The 22,045-nt window shown below is 37.4% G+C and overlaps 1 protein-coding gene across 1 annotated transcript in view; it reads left to right on the plus strand.

The window, feature by feature from the left end:
* The window catches only part of EPB41L2 (erythrocyte membrane protein band 4.1 like 2), a 280,886-nt gene that overhangs the window by 194,101 nt on the left and 64,740 nt on the right, over positions 1–22,045 (plus strand). The window contains exons 6-9 of the mRNA XM_069077330.1: positions 7,232–7,307; positions 15,058–15,276; positions 18,150–18,237; positions 18,465–18,471. Coding sequence (XP_068933431.1) covers positions 7,232–7,307; positions 15,058–15,276; positions 18,150–18,237; positions 18,465–18,471 — 390 coding nt within the window. The remainder of the gene's footprint in view (positions 1–7,231; positions 7,308–15,057; positions 15,277–18,149; positions 18,238–18,464; positions 18,472–22,045) is intronic.

The following is a 22,045-nucleotide window of genomic DNA, read 5'->3' on the forward strand; positions in this document are numbered from 1 at the left end:
CCTTTACCCATGGGGTGCAATTAAGTTACAACTTCAACAGTCACTACTCAGCACCCTCTTAAGGGGTAGTGGAAAGTACAAAAGCCATCCACCCCTAGGTCACAAGTAAATTACAATTTCATCAGTCACTACTCAGTACCCACGGAGAGATCTTTTCATCTTGACTTGAGGCAGGCTTTCAGCTTTCATGGTTTCCCTTCCATGGTTCCAGCTCCTACCTGAATCCACCAAACTGTCACCTGGGTTCAAAAGCAGACAGCTCCCAGTTGCTTGTTGAGCTCTCTGTGCAGTTCCTGTTCCATATTGAACTCAGGGTGTCCAGTCCACCTCAAGTCCTTCACAGTTTCTGTTCCTGGGAAGACCAAGCTTAGCAAAGCAACAGACAAATTACCAACACCACAGTCATGCTTCCTCTGGCAGCTCCAGCTGGCCCTCAGAAGTCTTTGGCAGCTCCGGCTGGCCTTATCCCGTTCTCAAAATCAAAATTACTTTCTCCTGTTCTCAAAATTAAAATCATTTTATCCAGCCTCCACACTGCTTGCTTCAAGAAATTCTGTCTCAGTTCTCAATTCTCATTTCTCTTCTCACTTCTTCTCAATTCTCAGTTCAGTCTTCAGTCCAGCAGTAGCAGCCTAGCCTCCAGATGGTCACTGAGAGAAACTCTCTCTCTCTCTCTCTCTCTCTCTCTCTCTCTCTCTCTCTCTCTCATCTTTTGCCACACACACACACACCCCGCCCTGCCCCCCTCCCCCAGTAGCTGTTCAGTCTCCACAATGCTTGCCCCAAGGACTTCTGACTCTCCCAGCTGGGGTTTTTCCTTATATTCAGCATTAGCTCCTCCATGTTCAGCCCCTTCCTGTTACGTCAGCAACAGGGATTCATACCTTCTGTTTCTTAGCTTGACACTAAGTGCTAAGTACCTGTTAGCTTGGCAATACAAAGGGATCTTCAAATTTCATCATTATTATATATGTGAATTTTGTGGCTAGGCTTTCTAACAGTTTATCCTTACTTCATCTCTGCCCTAATTCCTAAGCAAATAACCATAAAACTACTCAAGATCCACCTCCTTGTTCTACAGTATTTACCACATTTCCAGTCGTCCATCAGTCAGTATTGGGTTTCTTGTTTTTCATTGCTTTCTTGATGTTTCTTGAACATGATAGTCCATTTCCCAACCCCAGCCTGGAATGCCCTTCCTCCTCACCTCTCACTCCTGGCTTCCTTCAAGGTGCAGCTCAAATACCATTTTATTTGAGATGCCTTTCCTGGTGTGCACCCCCATTCTAGTACCTCCACCCCATCCCCACTAGTGCCATCACACTGAGATTACCTACCATTTATACTGTATCTATGTATATTGTCTCCCCTATTAGAATGGGAGTTGCTTAATGATAGGAAAATTGTTTCTAATCTTTTTTTGGGGGGTACATAGTAAGCGCATAATAAATGCTTATTGACCGAATGAAATTTGTTACTCTTCAAAAACTGACTTTCCCTTATCCTTCATCCCTGATTATCAAAAACCTTTCCATTGTCTTAAAGAGAAAACTCCAAAACTGTCAAATTTGTTTGAATTTTACTGTTTCTTTATTCTTCTCATTGAATATGCAAAAACACCAAAAAAGCCCCCTACACCAAACCCTCCTCCAAATTCTAACCTGTACCTGATCACTTTCATCACTTTCCATCTCACTTCCACATTGCAACTGTTCTCACTTAAGCCTGCCATCTCCTCCGTGTCAACTTTATTCTCATGCCTGTGGTTCTCTTCTACCTCAAACTGTGACTACTCTTTCCTCTTTAAAAGCTATTACTCAACCCATGAAGTCATCCTCTCACACTTTTTAATCACCCTTTATGTTTCCCCATCCCCCCACTGATATTTTAGCTTTTTGAGGAGTATTGAGCAATTCTGTTGTTGATACTGATGTCAGAATTGGCACCTAGTATCGAATTTCACATCATGCTTGATAGTAATATTTTTCTCAACTGTTTATTCTCCTTGATATTTCTGGAGCATGTGGACCTTTGATTCCCTTTAGGATACACACACACACACACACATATATATTCCTCCATTTGATTACATGACAATGTCTTCTCATGATATCCCCTCCTCTCTACTGCCCTTTTTCTCTTCCCTTTACTGGTCCATTAACCATCCCTTCCTTAAACGTGTATCTTCTGTCCTTTGCCTTTTTTATTCTTTCTACACATAATTTCCCTTGAGAAATTCATTCATTTCCATGGGGTAAGGGTGCTTATTGCTATGATTTGTAGGCTCACAAGATCATAGGTCTAGAGTTGCAATGAACCTGGGTGGCTATTTAGTCCACTTCCACCATTTTACAGAAAACTGTGACCCAGAGAGGTAAAGGGCCTTGCCACTAGTCACATAGCTATTAAGTAACAGAGCAAGAATTTGAACTCAAGCCTTATCACTTCAAAGTCAATGCTCTTTATACTGTACCACACTCCAGTAATCATCTCTATGCAGATATGTCCCAAATCTGTATCCCTAGCATCAAGCTGTTCAAAGAAATTCAGTAAAATATTTCCAAATGTCTATTAGATCTACCTGGATGACCCACTGCATTTTATCCTCCCATTCTCCCTTCCTCTATTTCTGTTGTTATGACCATTATTTTCCCAGTTACCCAAACTATTTAACCTTGGAGACAATGATTTCTTGAATTAGAGGACCTGGAATCACTTCTATTATTACTACTTGTGTGACTTTGGGAAAATACCTTAACCTCCATGGGCCTTAGTTTCCTTACCTTTAAAATAGGGATACTGAAAAAATAAGAATCAAATAAAATAAGACTATTGTCCCCAAGGTCACTTTCAACTCTGAAACTCCATCTAAACTTCCCTCTCTCTAACTCTTCCTCTCTCAAACATATACTAATTTGCCAAGTCCTAGTATAAGATCATGAATTTAGAGCTTGAAGCAATTGTAAAGGACATACCCTCAAATTACAAATGAAGAAGCAGACTTCAAAAAGGTCACATGGTTCATAAATGATAGAGCTAGGATTTACACACAAGTTCTCTGACTTCAAATACAGCATCCTTTCCACTCATTGCTACTTCACCTTCTTTTTGTTGATTGGACCTTAGCGATTTGTCTTGCATCTTTTCTTCTGTGTATTTCCATTGCAGCCCCATGACTCAAGGTTCTCCTGCCTTCTCATTTAAAGTATTGAAATACTTCTCTACTTTGATCAGGTCACTCCTGTGAAAGGAACAGGTGTGAATCATAACTGTTAATTTGGATGGTATTCCTCTCTCCTTAAATTTCTCATAGCTCATTAAGTGAACTTTGCATTTATCCCACTGGTTTTAAGTGTATTAACTTCTTTAAAATTGTAAATTGCTTAAAGCAAAAACTGTATGTTTTTAAAATATACTGTCTCTTAAGCATAAGCACTTTAAAAAAATGATTAACATTTCATTGTCCCAGTCTTTTAAGGTACCTAAAAAAATCATTTTTCACTCCTAATTGCTTTTTCTTATTCATTTGATTCCATCCATTCTGCTGAGAGAGGGCAATGAATGTCACTGAAGGAGATTATGAGTTTGAGAAAGAGATGACTTTGAGATTAGGCTTGTAATTAGTCTTCCTCCCATTTTCCTTCTCACCTCAGTGCTTAATTCCCATGGCTTTGGTGCAGTTTTTGTTGCTACATCCTTCTCAAACTCCTCTTGGATTCAGGTGTTAGTTAGATTCTCCTGTTGCCCCTAATTCTCTCTCTCTATTATTCCTCTTATATATCTTTTGTTGGTCTCTCATTCTCCCTTCAATAAATGTATATGGGAGGAAGGCATCCCTAAGATTCTCTCCTTGTACCTTTTGTAGTCTTTCTGCATATATTGCCCCCTTGGAAAACACATTGATTTTCTTGACTTCAGTTAGCTCTGTGCAGGTACATCTCTGTGTATTTCTATCTATACCCACCATCCACCGCATTACCAATAATTTATTCCAGCACAAAGTCATGAAGTTCCTACTGTCATGATATAAATGTCTCTTCCACCCCACCCCCCCCCCCCTTACTGCCTTCTTTAATTTCCTTTACCCTTTAAATTGCCTTTGATGTTGACCCTGGGGTTGTAGGAGGGTGGACAGGGGAGGGCAAAGGAAATAAATTGAATAAGAGAAGATTGAAGGGTTTCCTCCTATCCAGATGCCCTCAGCTAAACTCCTTGGAGAGATCTCAAATAGGTACTCTGGTGCGCCTTTTTTTTTTTTTAAAGAATAATTATTCAACCCTTGAGCTTGTACAACTCTTAAGGTCAGTGGAATGATTTTAAATATCTCTGTTTGCAGTAGAGAAATTTAGAGGGAAAGAAACTACTAGTTTATACTTACCTGGAATACATTAAAAATAATAAGGTCCTATTTATCCTTTTTGATATTTCTAAAAGCCTTTCTAAATTGTGAGAAGGCAAACAGAATTATTGTGAACCAAAGGCTAGTTTATCAGATTGAACATTTTGGTTTCTGATTATCAAGTCAAATTATTAATAGAATAGTTTAATTTTATTTATACTTCATATGTTCAACAGTTGCATGTATATTATTTTTACAAGTATGAATCATAGATTTCTGAAGCAGTGGACTTTGTTAAGCGCCTACTGTATACCCATCCCTGTACTATGTATTGGAGGATACAAAAACAAAATGAAACAATATACCCTTGAGGAACTTAGATTCTCTTGGAGACAACATGTACCCATATAATTAATTTTTGACTGGATCTATGATTTTATTGGTATGAGGAACATCTTGAGAGAGGATGCTCCTTATGCCAAGTAAGTTAGCACCTTCTCTGTAACATAAAGTCTTTAAAAAATCTTTTTCAATCAAGAAAAATTTGCCTTCTTTCCCTTGTACTGCCTCCACTCATTGATATAGGAAGAAAAACAAAACCCTGGTCACAAACAAGTATAGTCAAGCAAAACAAATTTCTGCATGGGCTATCTCAATTTTCATTCAGGGTCCATCTCTCCCTACCAGGATGTGGGTAGCATGTTTCATCATGAGTCCCCTCGGATCATGGTTGGTCATTGTATTGCTCTGAGTTCTTAAGTCTTTCAAAGGCATTTGTCTTTTTTTTTTTTTTTTAAAGCAATCAGGGTTAAGTGACTTGCTCAAGGTTATACGGCCAGTCATTTCTGGGTGTGGTGCTGAGTGTCTGAGCCCGGATTTTGATCCAGGTCATCCCGACACTGGAGCCTGTGCTCTTACTCGCTGAGCCACCTGGCCGCCCCTAAGCAATTGGGGTTAAGTAACTTGCTCAAGGTTACACGGCCAGGTGTTTCTGGGTGGGTGCTAAGTGTTTGATCTCCAGGTCGTCCTGACACTGGAGCCGGTGTTCTTACTCGCTGTGCTACCTGGCCGCCCGGCATTCGTCTTTACAGTATTGTTGTTCTCATATAAAATGATCTGTTCCTTACATTCTGAATCAGTTTATACCTCTTCCCAGCATTCTCTGAAACCATAATCTTTATCATTTCTCACAGCACAGTCAGTATTCCACCACATTTATAACTTATTTCGCCATTGGCAGCTTAGTCTTAGGGATTTGCCTGGAGCTTTGAGAGGTGGTAACTTGCCTGGGATCACAACAACTTTGAAAGATTTTTGTTTCCTCATTGCCTATTCTAATTCCTTCAATTTCTTTTTCCCACTCATTACTATAGCTGACATTTCTAGTATAATATTGAATAATAGTGGTGATAATGGACATCCTTGCCTCACCCCGATTATATTGGAAAGGCTTTTAGCTTGTCCCCATCATAGATAATGCTTGCTGATGGTTTTAGATAGATACTACTTAATATTTGAAGGAAAGCTCCATTTATTCCTATGCTGTCTAGTGTGTGTGTGTAGGTGTGTGTGTGTTTTTAATAGGAATGAGTGTTGTATTTCAAAAGCTTTTTCTGCATCTGTTGAGATAATAATATGACATCTGTTGGGTTTGATATTGATATGGTCCATTATACTGATAGTTTTTCTAATAATGAACCAGTCCTACATTCCTGGTAGAAATCCCATCTGGTCATAATGTATAATCCTTGTGACATATTGCTGTAATTTCCTTGCTAGTATTTTATTTAACATTTTTGCATCAATATTCATTAGTGAAATTGGTTTATAGTTTTCTTTCTTTGTTTTGTTCTCCTGGTTTAGGTATCAGCACCAGACTAAGTGTCATAAAAGGAATTTAGTAGGACACCTTCTTTGTATATTGACAATATTCTTTTCAAAAAGATTTCTGTCTTTGCCCTTTCAAACTACAGGTTTGAGTAAGACAGTTGACATCATTAGAACTCACACACTGAGTTACTGATGAATTGTTAGAATCTCCTTTTTAACATATTATTTCTCCTTCACCTCACCATACTCCTCTGTTCTGTAGGTATCTTCTCCTCATTTTCCTCTCCCCTCATTTCTACCACTACCACTATTAGTATTTATAAATAGCATTTGAAGGTTTGCAAAGTGCTTAACAAATATTTTATTCTCACAACAACTCTGGGGGTAGTGGCTATTATCCCCCTTTCACAGATGATGAAACTGATGCAGGCCTGTTAAGTGACTTGCCCTGGTCATACAACTGGTAAATGTCTGAAGTGGGATTTAAACCAGAGGCTTCCAGATCCTAAGGACTGTATCCTGTCTACTATACCTAGCCTCTTTTAGGTACCTCTTTTCTAGATCATCCCTCTTGGTCATTTATCATTTCCTGAATGGTTTTGCTCATCAGCATTTTGGAAATCTCAGGACCTCTTTTTTCTTTTCTTTCCGTGCCCCATCCTAGTCCTTAAAGAGGCAGAATGAAGCAACTGTGATGATCCTATACATTCAATGGTTTTTTTTTTAAGAACTGAGTTCTAGAATCAATATCCTACAAGTCTTTGTTATAGGCCATGTTAAGATTGTATACTAGGTTACCATAAGAAATCTTCATAGAGAAGTGCTAATAAATGAATATGAGTCCAACCAGGTTATTAATGAGGTTACTCCATGTTTTACTGTTATTTCTTGTTTGATTCTTAGACATTCTTGTAAATAGTATTCATATTTTGACTTAATTAAGTGTTCAGAACTGAAGATGTGATTGTTAGATGACTTTTTCCTTCTCTTTGGAAGTCATAAAAGGAAATCTATTGTCTTATCATTGACATTGTTGATAAATCTGCTATTTACTCATTACAGATCTTCCCTGGATATTCACATTTAATGTGAAATTTTATCCTCCTGATCCTTCACAACTGACTGAAGACATCACCAGGTACTTGCGTTTTAGAATAAATTTCACTTTCAAACTAAAAAATGTGACTTCAGTTCTGTGCTTTAGAGAATTGGGAATCATTTCAGGAAAATTTTTAAAAAGACAACTTTTTAATAGATACTTTTATCCAGTGATTTATTTGAAACATAAGAAAATAAATACCTTTAAATTGTTGAACATCTTAAGACATTAGAAAAGAAAATTTTCTCTTTTTTCATTATTGCACTTTATGTCTTTCTTTGTATCATTATATTACTGTCCATTAAAATTCAAAGCTGATATTGCTGAAAATATGGTTTCTTTTGCCAGACTTTTCCATAAAGAATAGGGATCCAAAGGATCATCTTTTTTTGTAATTCAGTGACTTTTATTGCACAATTAATATATTTGTGCCCATATGTTCTAGATGCATGTCAGAGGCCAGGAATGGTTGAATTAGTTGTTTTTTTTTTAAATTCCTGTAGATGAGAAAACCAATGGAGAGATTTAGTAATTTAAATGTCTTCTATATGATCCTTAAGAGGCTGATGGGCCAGATATTTTTTTCTGACGATTGCCCAAGTCACAATTACTCTTTTCTTAATTATCTACTTGCAGTTTGACAAGATGGTGGCCAATGAAAGTTGTGAAGTTTCTTTTTCTAGAGATTTTATAAATAGGATGGATTCTCATCAGTTTGTAGTAATTTAAGAAAGTAATAGTGAGGAAAGGGGCATAATTCCTTACCTTCCAAGTAATCTTTCTTTGCCTTTCAGTTTCTTTTTTCTGGTAAGCTTATTTTAAATATTGTGCAATAGTAAGTCACTTTAAAAATTCCATTAAAAATATATCTTGTTTTGGTATAGTTGAAAAAGTATAGGATTTGGAGTCAGAGGCTGTGGAATTTTTATTTAACTATTTGCTACTGTGTGATGAATGCAGTTCATATCTCTGGACTTGTTTCTGTTATAAAAAGAGGGGACTGGACTACAGAAGGCATATAAGGCCCTTTTTTTTTGGCTGTAGTCCTACGAATAGTGGAAATAAACTTAGAACAGGGGTCCCTAACCTAGAGTGCAAGGACTTCCAAGAAATCTGAGGATAGATTTTGGGAATGTGTATCAACCCAATTATTATTATTTGATGGTTGAATTCCCTCACAACCAGTTCCTCTGTTTTTTGTTTCTCAATTTGAATATTCTGAGTTTTGCTTCATTTGGAGAAAATTTTGTTTACTATTTGTGATGATGGGTGACTAAGTGGTGCAGTGGATAGAGTGTCAGTCCTAGAGTCAGGAAGACTCGTCATCCTGAGTTCAAATGTGGCCATAGACACTAGCTGTGTGACCCTGGGCAAGACTCTTAAACCACCTTGTCTCAATTTCTACCTCTGTAAAATGAGCTGGAGAAGGAAATGGCAAGTGACTCTAGCATCTTTGCCAAGAAGACCCCAAATGGGGTCACAAAGAGTCATATATGACTGAAACAACTGAACAGCAACAACTCAATACATTTTTCCTTTTCATTTCAATTTAGCGAATAATTATTAACTACTTGCTGTGAGTTATGCACTGGGAATTTTTGTTTCTTCTGAATGACTTGTGATTTCTTTGATGTACAGAGTTCCTGGTGAAGAAAGTTTCTCCATTAGTGTAGATTTGTGTCTGCACAGTCTTTGAGAATTTGCCTTGGGGCACTTAGGGGATAAGAGACTTGCCCAGGGTCACAACATAGGAAATCCCTTGTAAGTTCAAGACTGGCTTTCTATTTATGCCCCAGTGCCTCTGAGTCATTGGGATGCAAAGTTTAAAATTGATGATGATCTCAAGAAGTTTATATTTTACTGGGGAGTTGGGAGAGTTTAGAGATGTACACCACAAAGTAAATGCCGAGTTTAAATAGAGTAAGCACAAAACACAAATTGGAAAGGGAAGAAAAAAAAAACTAACAGCTAGGGGAATTAGGAAAGGCCTCATGTAAGAAATTGACCGTTGAGTGCAAATTGAATGGAAGGCCAGTTGATTCCAAGAGACAGAGCCAGTAAAAGTCATAGAGGTGAGAGATGGAAGGTGGTCTATTGGATAAAGCAAATGGGACAGTTTGGCTTGGACATGAGATAGTGAGCAGGAATAATGAAATCAAATGCTTCTCCATTTTTTAATTTTCTCATTCCAAAGTATGTTCCTCTACTTCTGCTTTGAGATCCCTTTCTTCCTTTTAATATCTTTTTCTTTTCTTTTCTCTGGAATTCTAATATAATTTCCTTTATATGTAATTCAGTGGGATTTTATCAGAAGTAAATTTTATTTTCACGTGGCCCCAACTGAGTTTCCAGGCCACCTTATAACACTCTATTGAGAACCTTAAAATGAAAAACAAAACAAAACAGCAACCTGTTCCAGTGTGCCTTAAAGTAATTTTGTCTTTTCACCCAACAAAGTCACTGAAAACAAGTGTCAAGGGAAGGCCTTTTGTGTTATTCAAGCAAAGTAATATTAGTAGTAGAACTGAAACCAGAATCAAGATAAATTCTTTGGATTTTCTGAAGCACAGTAGTAGATGAAGGGGAGGTGGGTAGGGAAACAGGCGACCCCATTGGGTATTTTGTTTGGTGTAGTTGAAAACCAAGCCAAGTTTCTGATGAAGAGTGGAGTGAACTGGAAGTCCAATTCCAGCATTTTCATTAGAGGGGAAAGAGGGTTAAAGGAGGTGGTGTCAGTTGAGACTTGAGTAAGCAGCCTGGTGGTACATTTGAAAGTACTGGTTTAAAAGTAGTAGATTTATTAATATGAGACTTGGAGTTTTACAAAGGGCTTGAAATATATTATGTTGTACTGAGACCCTTTATGTATTGGTCTCTATCTGTATAAATATATATTTATTTATATGTCATTATTGTATATTACTATAAATTATACATTGTATATATACACACACATACATAAACACATGCTGTCAGGGCCTTTCGTTTCATTTCTTGGGGAACTCCCAGTGAAGAAACTCCCTCTACCCTCTTAAAGAAACGCCTGGTACATTGAAAGAAAGGTTAAATGATTTGTCCAGGCTCACACAACAAGTATATGCCAGACATGGCACTTTAACGTGATTCTTCCTGATGCCAGTGCCTACTTTCTATCTGTTGTGCTTTCTTTGCCGACCTTCAGTCCAGCATCTTCAGTTACATTTCAGACATCTCAAATTGGAAATCCAGTAGACATCTTAAACTGTTATTTCTGAATGCAAACTCACCCTCTTTTCCTATAAATCCTAGCCCTACCCCCACCTATTACTATTATTATTCCCTATTGCTGTAGATGGCAACACCATCCTTCCTGTTCCTCAGTTTTTCATCCTGGGTGTCATTCTTAATCTGCTATTCTCTCACCTACCTCCATATCCAAGCTAGTTGCCAAGGCCTGTCAATTTTACCTTTGCAACATCTCTCAAGTATGCCCCTTTCTCTCTGCTGGTGCCACCATTCTGCTACAGGCCTTAATCATCTCATGCCTGGACTCTTGAATAGTGGGCAGGTTGGTCTTCCTGCCCATAGTTTGTTCCAACTTCACTACAGTCCATTCTCCATTCAGCCACTAAAGCGATTTTCCTAACACATGAGTCCAAGGCTGGACTCTACTTAATAAACTTCCTCTTACCTCCAGGATCATATGCAAAGGCCTCTGGGCCCCTACTACCTTTGCAGTCTTCTTATACTTTATTCCCTGACACATACTCTTTGATCTAGGGTCACTGGCCAATCAGTCATCTCTCAGCTCCAGGCATTTTCTCTGGCTGTCTTCCAGGCCTAGAAGATGTGCTCTGCTCTGCCTTTAAGTTTTAGCTAAAATTCCATTTTTGACAAGAAACCTCTTCCAAGCCCTCTTGATTCTAGTGCCTTCCCTCTTTTAATTATTTCCTATTTATCCTGTATATAGTTGGCTTTGTATATATTTGTTGATATAATGTCTCCCTGTTAGACTGTGAAATCCTTGAGGGCAGAAACTATCTTTTGCCTCTTTTTGTATTCCTAGTGCCTAGTATATAGTAGGCACTTAATAAATGTTTATTTATTGATTATGCTATGTTGTTCCCCTAATAATAATAATAGAAAAAATAGTAACTAACATTCATATAATGCATTAAGGTTGCAAAGTACTTTAAAAAGATTATCTATTATCTCATTGTATCCTCACAATAATCCTGGAAGATGAATGCTGCTATTATCCCCACTTTACAGATGAGGAAACTGAGACAGAGAAGGGCTGTGTATCTGTATCTCTATATCATTTCTCTACTAGACCAGAAAACGGTTTAGAATTTTTCTTGGACTTGACTTATATCATTCATCATTCTAGTTGTGAATGGTGTAGGTATGTCTCTGTGTGTAAGTCAACTGTGTTTGAGGCTTTGCACATGGCAAAATTTGCACATGGAGAGCTAGTCTCCTAAAACACTTGCTTTTTCATTTTCCTTTGCCTATAGTTCTTAGGAAAAGGATAGCTTTGTAAATTTGCTGTATATTCACGTAACACAATTTGCTAAGGCCTATTCCTGCCTCCTTTTTCTGTCAGACACTGATCATGTATAGGTACCCGAGGGGGCTGTGATGTTAGTATGAGTTATTGATGATACAGATGCCTCTCCTGGAGTGCATAAAAGGCTGTGCATCTTGACTTTCCTGGCTTGTAGCTGAAGGGAGGAGATGCACCATTACTAATCCAGCTCTGATCTGGATTTGCTTCAGCTAGTAAATAATGGCCTTTTTAACTGCATAGTAAGCTGTTGGAGCATTGAATCCAACACGCTGACATGCATAGAATACAGAGCTTCTAAGCAAGAGTGCTTTTAAATAATAGACCTTAATTAGGGCTCTGAAAACCAACACCCGCTCTGTATACATACACACTCCCTGCTGTAAATTGTTGGGGGATTAAAATCTCTTGGTTATAGTTATTTTATAGTATCAGTAAGTGCTTTGGGTCTGCATGTAAATGGGCTTGTTGAAAAGCAACTCTGTCAGCAATTAAGAGAGTTATACTCCTGAACGTACACTGAGGGCCTGGTTTATGGGCAATGTCTGTGTAGTCCTGAAAGGAGTGACTTGCTTGTCTGCCTTTTGTTAAATTGTTGGATGCTGTGCTCCATGGATCCATGTGTGATTTTTGCAGTGTAGAGCACATCTTCTCTGTCTCTGTCTCTCTGTCAGAAAATAACTAGCTAGCTAGTGTGACTGCAACAGAGAGTACATGAAAGGGAATAAAATGAAATAAGATTGGGAAGGTAGGTGGCAATTAGATTGTAGAGGACTTTAAATGCCAGAAGGAGGAATTTGTATTTTATCAAATAGGCAATGGTATGGACCAGGGGTGGGGAGCCTGTGGTTTTGATGCCACATGTGGCTCTCTAGGTCCTCAAGTTCGGCCCCTGGATTGAGTCAAAGGGTACTTGAAAACCCATTTCCTGCCTTGGTGCCTTTGCAGAGAGCTGAACCCTCCATGTTTGGAATACTCTCTTTCCAAGTGCATCCTGGGACTTGTAGCATCCTTTCAAAGCACCGTTCAAACATCACCTCCTGCACAAAGTTTTTTTTTTTTCTGTTGAGGGGAGTAATGCTCCTGATGTGCTTTCTTACTTGGCTTTGCTTTCTGTGGAAGTTGTACTTACTTACCCACGCACATGTTTTATCTTCCCTTGGAAGCTCCTAGTAGGCAGGATCTGTTTGTTTTGTTTTGGGGCTTTTTATTCCCAGTACCTGTCAGAGTGCTTTGTATCTATAAGGTACTTAATAAATGCTCATTGTATTGAATCAAATAAGAACAAGTGTTTTGCTATACAACAGTGAGGGTCTGGTTGACATAAGATATTCTGAACTTGCAGCGGACGCTGTTGCTTTAAGTAGAGTAGGTGACTAGTTAGGGTATTCTGTGGTTGAGAAATTGCCAGATTCAGTCAAGGGCTAGAGGATAATATGAATTTGAAATGGTCAACTCTAGGATCATGACCATTAGCAGAGAGTGTTAATTCAGAGCAAGGGTTATTGACTGGGACATTAGTGGTGGATGGAAGTGTAGGGGGAAAGGGATAACAGGTATTGAGTTTGGAAGTAAGACAGAGAAGGAGAAGGAAGAGAATGAAATTTTGATTCGGAAAGAGTATCTCTTAGTTTAGAATTGAGGAGGAATCACATTAATTAGATAATGATGAGTTCTGTGACTATCACTGGTAACTTAGGGTAGAGTGAAGTCAGTAGTACACTAGAATTGAAGGATGTTTGCTCAGTATGCATTAACACACATATTACACACATGTCTATATATGTGTACATGTATGTGTAAACATATATACACACACATATATATACACATATATAAGAATTTTTAATTACAAGGGTGGGAACTAGGTTTGGAGAGAGAGAAATTGAATCTGGTATGTTCTTTTCTTAAAGAGTGAATTGGAGACCAGTAATTCACAACACCTGGGTTTTGAACTACTTAATGTAGTAAGGGAGAAGTTGCCTAGTGATGGTGGCTTGGGAGAGAGTCTAGAAGTTGGTTCAAAGGGCAATGGACATACCAACTTTTCCTTTTACGCAGTGCATCAGAGATGTAAACTGTAAGCATATGTGAGAGTCTTTGAGACAGCAAGGTTTCTCTTAGTACAAGAAGATGGGAAGAGGGTAAAAACAGAGCTCAAAGATGAGAGGAAGTTTTATCCTCCCCGGAAGGAGGTAGAAGTCCAAAGGCTAAAGGGAATGAGGAATGGAGGATTGAATTGGATGGAGACCAAAAAAAGTTAGTAAGGAATGGTGACTATCATCTAAGAGATGTTAGTGAATTTGCAGAGACCAGGAGGTGTAAATGTGCTAGCTAGAAGATAGCGTTAGTGCAGTGTTTCTTCTCTTAACAGGGAACTGGTTTAGGCCTAAGGTCAAGTTCTCTAGGTACTGGACTAAAAGCTGATATGGCACCAATTTAGTAGTTATGTCCAAAGATGGTGGTGTTGGGAGCTAGTTGGAGATAAGACACCTCCAAAGGTTATTTCACACATGTAACACAGCATTGACAAGAAATGATGAACAGAATGGTTTCAGAAAAACTTTGAAGACTCATATAAACTGATACAAAGTGAAGTGAGCAGAACCAGGAGAACATTCTGCATAATAACAATATTGTATGTTGATTAATTGTGAATGACTTAGCTATCCTTAGAAATACAGTGATCTAGACAATTCTGAAGGACTTGGGATGAAAAATGCTATCCCCCTCCAGAGAAAGAACAGATGGAATATGAATGGAGATAGAATCATACTTTTTAGCTTTCTTTTTGTTTTCTTTTCCAGCATGACTAATATGCAAATATTTTGCATGACTGTATATATATAAAATCTATATCAAATTGCTTGCTTTCTCAAGGGGGGAAGGGAGAGAAGAGAATATGGAACTCAAAATTTTTAAAAAAACAAATGTTAAAAATGGTTTTTACATGTAATTGGAAAAATAAAATATGAAAGTTTAAAAACCGTAGTATTGGCAGTACATAATCAAATCTTAATGAATTTTGCTGAGTCAATGCATATATAATACACAAACAGCTTATTCAGTCTGTAGGCAAAAGACTTATGATTGAGCATAAACTTTATCAAATTGAATTATTGTCATAAAATATTATCTCTGGTGTGTTAACATTTGTTCTTAATGTAATCATGTTTGAAGAATATTAGTAGAACTCTGTAAGTACTGTGAAAATAAGTGATTTTCTTTTTTCTCCCACCATAGATATTTCCTGTGCCTTCAGCTTCGACAGGATATTGCTTCTGGCCGCCTCCCCTGTTCTTTTGTGACTCATGCTCTCCTTGGTTCATATACACTACAAGCTGAGCTTGGTGACTATGATCCAGAGGAACACAGCAGTGATTACATCAGTGAATTTCAGTTTGCACCCAATCAAACTAAGGAGATGGAAGAGAAAGTAATAGAGCTGCACAAAACTCACAGGTCTGTTCACTTTTGTGCTGGAGAGGGACAATGGTTAGGGCTAATTCTAAGCTAATTCTAATTAGCTTAACATCTAGATACTGACAAATGGGACATTTTGGCAGAATGTTTACATTTTACCTTAGGGTAACCATGCTATAAATGTCTTAAGACCATCTGACCAATTCCTAATAAATGGAGAAAAAATGATAATCTATTTTTATTTTTTTGAAAAAGTTAACTGCATCCTTCATGTATTTTTTTTTTCTTTTTGGAGGGGTAGTTGGGGATAAATGACTTGCCCAAAGTCACATGTCTAGTAAGTGTTAAGTTAAGTGTCTCAGGCTGGATTTGAACTCAGGTCCTCCTGACTCCAGGGCTGGTGCTCTATTCACTGTGCCACCTAGCCACCCCCATGTATTTTATTTTTGTATTCATTTACATATGTCCTCTGCTTATCCTTATTAACAATATTGTTTTAAATATTTAATTTTTAATTTGCTAAATAGGTTTTGATAGATTATGAATGTTCAATTTGGGTGGGAACAGATATTGCATGTGAAATATAAATGGCACAAGTATATATATGTATATACATATACACCCCATGTAATACGTAAATGTGTATGCATGTGTATATATGTATATTTGTGCATGTGCACGCACACACACACACACACACACATGCGCTCACGATGGCCTTTTGTCTTGGCCAAGGAGGATCAGAAATAAAGATTCCTGAGGAAAATTCTCTCTTGATGCTTTGGGTTCTTGAACCTCACTTCTTGAAGACTGCATTAGTAAATTGTAACTTCAGACAAAAATTCAAGGGTCTCTCATTAGTTCAAGGGTCAGTTTCATGGACCAGATATTTGGTGATAAATTCTTTGGGAATGACAAAGGCAAATGATAGCCCTTAGTACTCTGTGACTTTCTTCCACTTCCAAAGTGATTGTGGAATAGTGGAAAATAGGGCTCAGGGTGTGCTAAGTAAAAATCACACAGCTTTTAGGAAAACTATAAATGTCTACTATCGACACTCTAAATGTGAGATCTTTGACTAGTGACTAGCAAATTGGTATTCTTTTAGAAGACATGAATCATATCATGTTGATATTCCTGTGATCAATCAAACCAGAAGACAAAAGGAAGTTGTAGTTGAAGGGAAAGATGATTCATTGGCTCTCCTTGGAGTCATGCTGGAGAGTCGTTTTGCCATGTGTCCAAATGCAGCAAAAAACCAATATTCTGTTGAACACACTTTCTGTCTTATCTTTCGATGCTCATAATGTACATAACAAAGAACAGCATAATAGGAAACATTGTACTTTCTCCATCACCATCTATTGCAAAGGATAAATTGGAAGAGAAATTACCCTCTCACAAAAAAAAAGACAATTGAGAAAACATCAATAACTTCTGACCTATGTGACTGCTTTCTCATCTTTATAAAATCTGAGAGTGATCTACACCTGTAAGGATTCTTGATGAAAATGAGGAGAAAGGTCAGGCAATTTCAGTTTTCTGCAGAAGACCCTATCTTCACAGTTACATATTTGACTGAAAGATTACAAAGTCACCATGTGCTCAGTTCTGAATTTCCTTTTTTTTTTTTTGAGGGGGGAAGGCAGGGCTATTGGGGTTAAGCGACTTGCCCAAGGTCGCACCGCTAGTGAGTGTCTGAGGTCAGATTTGAACTCAGGTCCTCCTGACTCCAGGGCCAATGCTCTATTCACTGAGCCACCTCGCTGCCCCCAAACCTTCTCTTTTTAAGGCAAATGTTTCCTCACTGATGCAGTATGCTCTGAATCTTAGAACATCACAACTTCAGAAGATTCAAAATTGTAGGAGACAAGTCAATGGGGAAGCACATGTTGAGTAGAAGATCACTCTATATTTCCAACATTAATTATAGTAAAAATATAGAATGGGATGGAGAAGGCCTATCACTAGAAAAGGAGGTGGTCTGGTCTTGGAGTGAGAGATAACAGATAGACAAGCCTGACTGTTTCACTAATACCACAAAATGTAAGAAGATCCATAAGGAGGTTTCCAGTAGTTGATTGATCTCTGTGGAGGACCTATGAAAAGAAAACATTAACAAGAATTCTACAGGAGGAGAATGTGTTATCTTCCCTGATTGAGGTACTGCCCATGTCATTATGTAATAACAGATCTATCTAAGTACCAAGGAATGCTTTGAATAGAAGATTTTGTAGCCCTGAAAATAGAAGAGTTTAAGAAATTTTAGAGATTTTTTTTTTGCTTTTTGTTTTGTTTTTAAAGCATACTTCATCAGCAAAGTGGTAATTGACACACTTATGATATACTCATAATAATAACCTCATTTATATCGTGGCTTCATGTTTTCTAAGTTTCAAGATATATAACATTTGAACTTCAGAATAGCTTCAAAAGAGTATTTTGCTACTGAAAACACATTTTGAATAATCTACATTCACTTATTTATCTCTTATTTATAGTTTTTTTTAAAAATTGCTATGATCTTGCTTTGGGATATCTATGACTAATTAAGTCATCAAATAATGTAATTGACAATAGAATAAAATTTAGAATCTGCTCACAGGGGACAGATTAAAGAAAAGTACTCAGTTAAGTCGAATTTGATGACTTAATGAGGTTTTGTTTTCCATAGGGTAATACTAAAGCACACCTTCTTCAGGCAATTGTGACTGACGTCTTTTTTTTTTTTTAAATAAAACAAGCAAAAAATCAAAACTTTATTTAGGATGTCCTTATAAGGAAAAAAGAAGGTCAAAGTATAGGGAAAACATGATTTGTATACATTTATATAAAATTGAAAAGTGTTTTTTGGTCATGGATTTTATTCATATTTTTCCCATTAATAAAATATTATTCCTTGTGATTCTTAGGGGCTTATCTCCAGCACAAGCTGATTCTCAGTTCTTAGAAAATGCAAAGAGACTTTCCATGTATGGTGTAGATCTACATCATGCCAAGGTATTGTAAACCTATTTTTGAAAGTTTCGTTATGATTGTGATGTTCTTAAAAAGGCATTTCTAGATTTAACCTCCAGCTCCTCATTGAACCCAAACAGTTAAGCAAAACCAACCAATACAATGACCTTATCTGAGATCATGTGTCTAAATTTTGTACCCTTAGTCCCACTATCTATCTGCCATGGGGTTTAATCATCTATTCTCTGACTCAATATTGATCATTACAGTTAATCGGTTTGTCTGACTTTTCCCATTATTTTTATCTACCTTATTGTATTTACTGTGTATTTTAGTCAATTGGTTCTGTTTACTTCACCTTGCATCATTTAATGCAAGTTTTCCCATATTTCTCTGAATTCCTCATATTTACCATCCCTAAATAGCACAATGATATTCTGTTATATTTTCAAACCACATATTTTATAGTTCTACCCCAATCTTCAAGTACCTGTTTTTCCTCATTCTTTTGATAAGCACAAAAAAAATGTGGCCAAGCTATACTCCCTCCCTCCTTCCCTTCCTCCCTTCTTCCCTCCCTTCCTTATTTTATTTTATTTTTTGCTTTTTGGAGGGCAATTGGGATTAAGTGACTTGCCCAATGTCACGTGGCTCATTTTTTTTGTGTTAAGTGTCTGAGGCTGGATTTGAACTCACACACTCCTGACTCTAGGGCCGATACTCTATTTACTCTGCCACCTAGCCGCCCCATCCCCTTCCTACCTTTTTCCTTTCCCCCTTCCCTCCCTTCCTCCCTTCCTCCCTCCCTTCCTCCCTCCCCCCTCCCCCCCTTCCCTCCCTCCCTCCCTCCCTTCCCTGCCTCTCTTACCCTTTCCCCTTGTGATACATACCCAGTAGTCAGATACAGGGTTACAGAGCATACAGATTTTAATGACTTACATAAATTGCAGTCTCTTGTTTGAAGAGCAAAGTATTTGAGCTTTAAAATAAACTAAGTGGCCTTACAGATTTTGGGGGCAGGGGAGGGAATAAGACTTTCTATAGTGCCTAATACATGCCAGACTCTGTGCTAATCACTTTGATTTATATCTTTTTTTTTAAATGAAAAAACCAATCTGTGAGCCCAGGGTACTGAATTGTATTTCTTTGAATGGCCATTGCATTGAAAGAGACCAGATCACTTTCCTCTTTCTTCTCCCTTGTTCTATCATCTTTTCCCACTCTAAGTCATGCTACAAGCCCCTACGATTTCTTCTTTAACCACTGGCCTCCAAATTCATTTGTTCTGGTTATCTTTTTGGTAAGTTCCTATGAACCCATCTGGTTCTTGCATTATCCCTGCCAGTTTCTGTCTGCTTTTGCCTTTTCCCCAGCCCTCACCTTTGCTGTACAATTAGGTAAGAGGTCAGAGGATAATCCTCAGTGTCATGCATGTAAGTGTTTTCCAAAGAGTTTCTGGATATTGTAAGTTAGCATCATGGTGGCATGAAAAGAGTAATAAATTTAGAATCAGAGGACTTGGGTTTGATTCTTTCCTCTACCATTTTTAGTAGCTCTGTGACCTCTCTGGTCCTCAGTTTCTTCAATTGTAGAGAGACATCTAAGGTACCTTCCAATTCTAAATTCATAGTCCTATGAAAGAGCCTCTTTTCTTTACTGGAGTGCTTTTTAATTTTGCATTTTTAAGAAATGAGTGATGTGTCCCTAGGTATGGATAAGAAGGCATTTGAGCAAGGGAAAATATGAAAGATGGAAACTTCTCCCAAATGCCATGTAAATTTTTGTTCTGGAAGGTGGGGCTCATACTTATCTCTTCCTTACCTAATCAAATCGATGTGGTTTGTGAAGAAAACATCCAGACAAATGTTAGAGCTTACTTTGTAGAAACTGGGAAGCATATGTATAGGGTGCTTAAAAATGGTTTCCTTGAATTGATTTACCGTGCATATTTTGGAGGGTTTGGGGCACTTTTATACTTTAATGTCATTATTTCTCCATTCCCTTTTATACTAACTGTTCTTGCCTACCAAAGTCACTTGTTAACTTAGAATAGTAGCATTCATAGAACTGCAAGAGGTCAGTAGAAATAAAGAAGTTTTAACTGAAATCAAATTACCATTATTAATGTCAAATAACATCATATTGGACATCTTCAGTATGCTGAGCTCATATGGAAATAGTTTAGTCCAATCCTTCACATAAGGATTGCTTTCCCATTTATGATGAGACCATACTTATCTTTTCATTCAACAAGTTTTAAACACCTTTTATGTGCAGAGTACTATACTAGATATTGAGAAAAATGCAAAGTTCAGATAAAATACAGTTTCATTGGTACGGAACTTGTGATCAAGCATAGATAAAATAAAATTAAAAGTATTTCAAAAAGTTTCAGAACAGAGAGCTCCCTGAGATGAAAGGTTGAGTGGTGGGGTATGTATCAGTAGGACTCTGTAGGAAGCTCAGGGAAGACTTCATAGAAGTAAACTTTTAATTTGGGATTTAAAAGAAAATAAGAACTTAATATTTATATTGATAACCTCTTGCTTCTCTGGTCCTAGAAAATAATTTTGGGCAGCCTAATTTGGGACTAAGTGGCTTTGTACAGAGATTCTTCTCTTTTATCCTTGTTCTTAGTATTCCTAGGACTTCTTGATGATTATTTCCAGAAGAGTGAAAAACACACCATCTGGGTTAGATTCCCTTCTCCCCCCAAAAAACATTATTCAGATGGATGGTTTAGTACATTTTTAAGTACACACATGAATTTTAGAAGTATAATTAAAGAGAAAACCTTTGGCAATTAGAAATCATGAAATGCTCTACCACTACATTTATATTTAAAACAAACATTATAAGAAGCTTTTCCAGTGCCAGGCTGAAATATAAATTTTAATTTATTGGATTAAGATTGAGACAAATGATAGTTTTGGGATTCAGTTCATTTTGCATTTATGTTGTAAGGAACAGAACATGTATCATGTCGCTAATTTATTTTTAATATGTGATGGCTCTGAGTAATTTGGTTTAGTTTTATGTGTTTTTAATGAAATCTAAGTCTATTGCTTTATGAAGTATTGACGAATGATGGATTTACAGGGTTGTACATGTTGTATCTCATAGAATACTGGAACTGTCAGAGAGCTAGCTACCTATGCTATGTTGCTCATTTTTGTCTCAACTTCTTGGTACCTTTAAATCTTTCAGGCTGATAGTTATTTCAGATTGCCTTCCTTTTCCAAACAAAAGCTGCAGAGGGAAGCCAGTATTAGTGGATTCAAGAATAGTTTTCAATCCTTTAAAATGTGCCAGCCAAAGGAATGTTGTAATGACAAGTGGATGTCAGCACTGTATTACTGGTGACCTGCTTGGAAGGATTTGGGGATTCCATTACACTAGGGGAAATTGCAACTCTCAGCTTGCCTTGAAGGGAAGTTTGGAATGAATGATTGTTTTTGCAGAATGTAATACTGAGATCACCCCATACCTGTCCGCCAAAATGATTCATCGATGGTTTTAAAAAAAAACAAAGATTCTAAAAACCCTCTACCAGAAATGACTGAATTCAGAGTCAGAGCTACCAAGCATCCTTTTTGTCACTTTGCCATAGGAGACTGGTATATATTCCAACAAAACACTCATTTTAGCTTCTTACCCTTTCTCTCTGGAAAATCTAGCTCCATTCCCCCCCCCCCCCCCCCCCCCCCCCCCCTTTTCTTTTTTTTTCCCTCTTTTTTATACATACCCCCCTATCTTCTCTTCAACAATTTTATAACAACTATATTATTATAAAAAAAAATTTTTTAAAAAAATATTAAATAAAATCTATTAATATTAATATAAATAACAT

The sequence above is a fragment of the Petaurus breviceps genome, unplaced genomic scaffold (genome assembly GCF_028583685.1).
Source record: "Petaurus breviceps papuanus isolate PSGF00001 unplaced genomic scaffold, PetGlider_PUasm1.0 90977, whole genome shotgun sequence".
In the NCBI taxonomy this organism is placed as follows: Eukaryota; Metazoa; Chordata; class Mammalia; order Diprotodontia; family Petauridae; genus Petaurus; species Petaurus breviceps.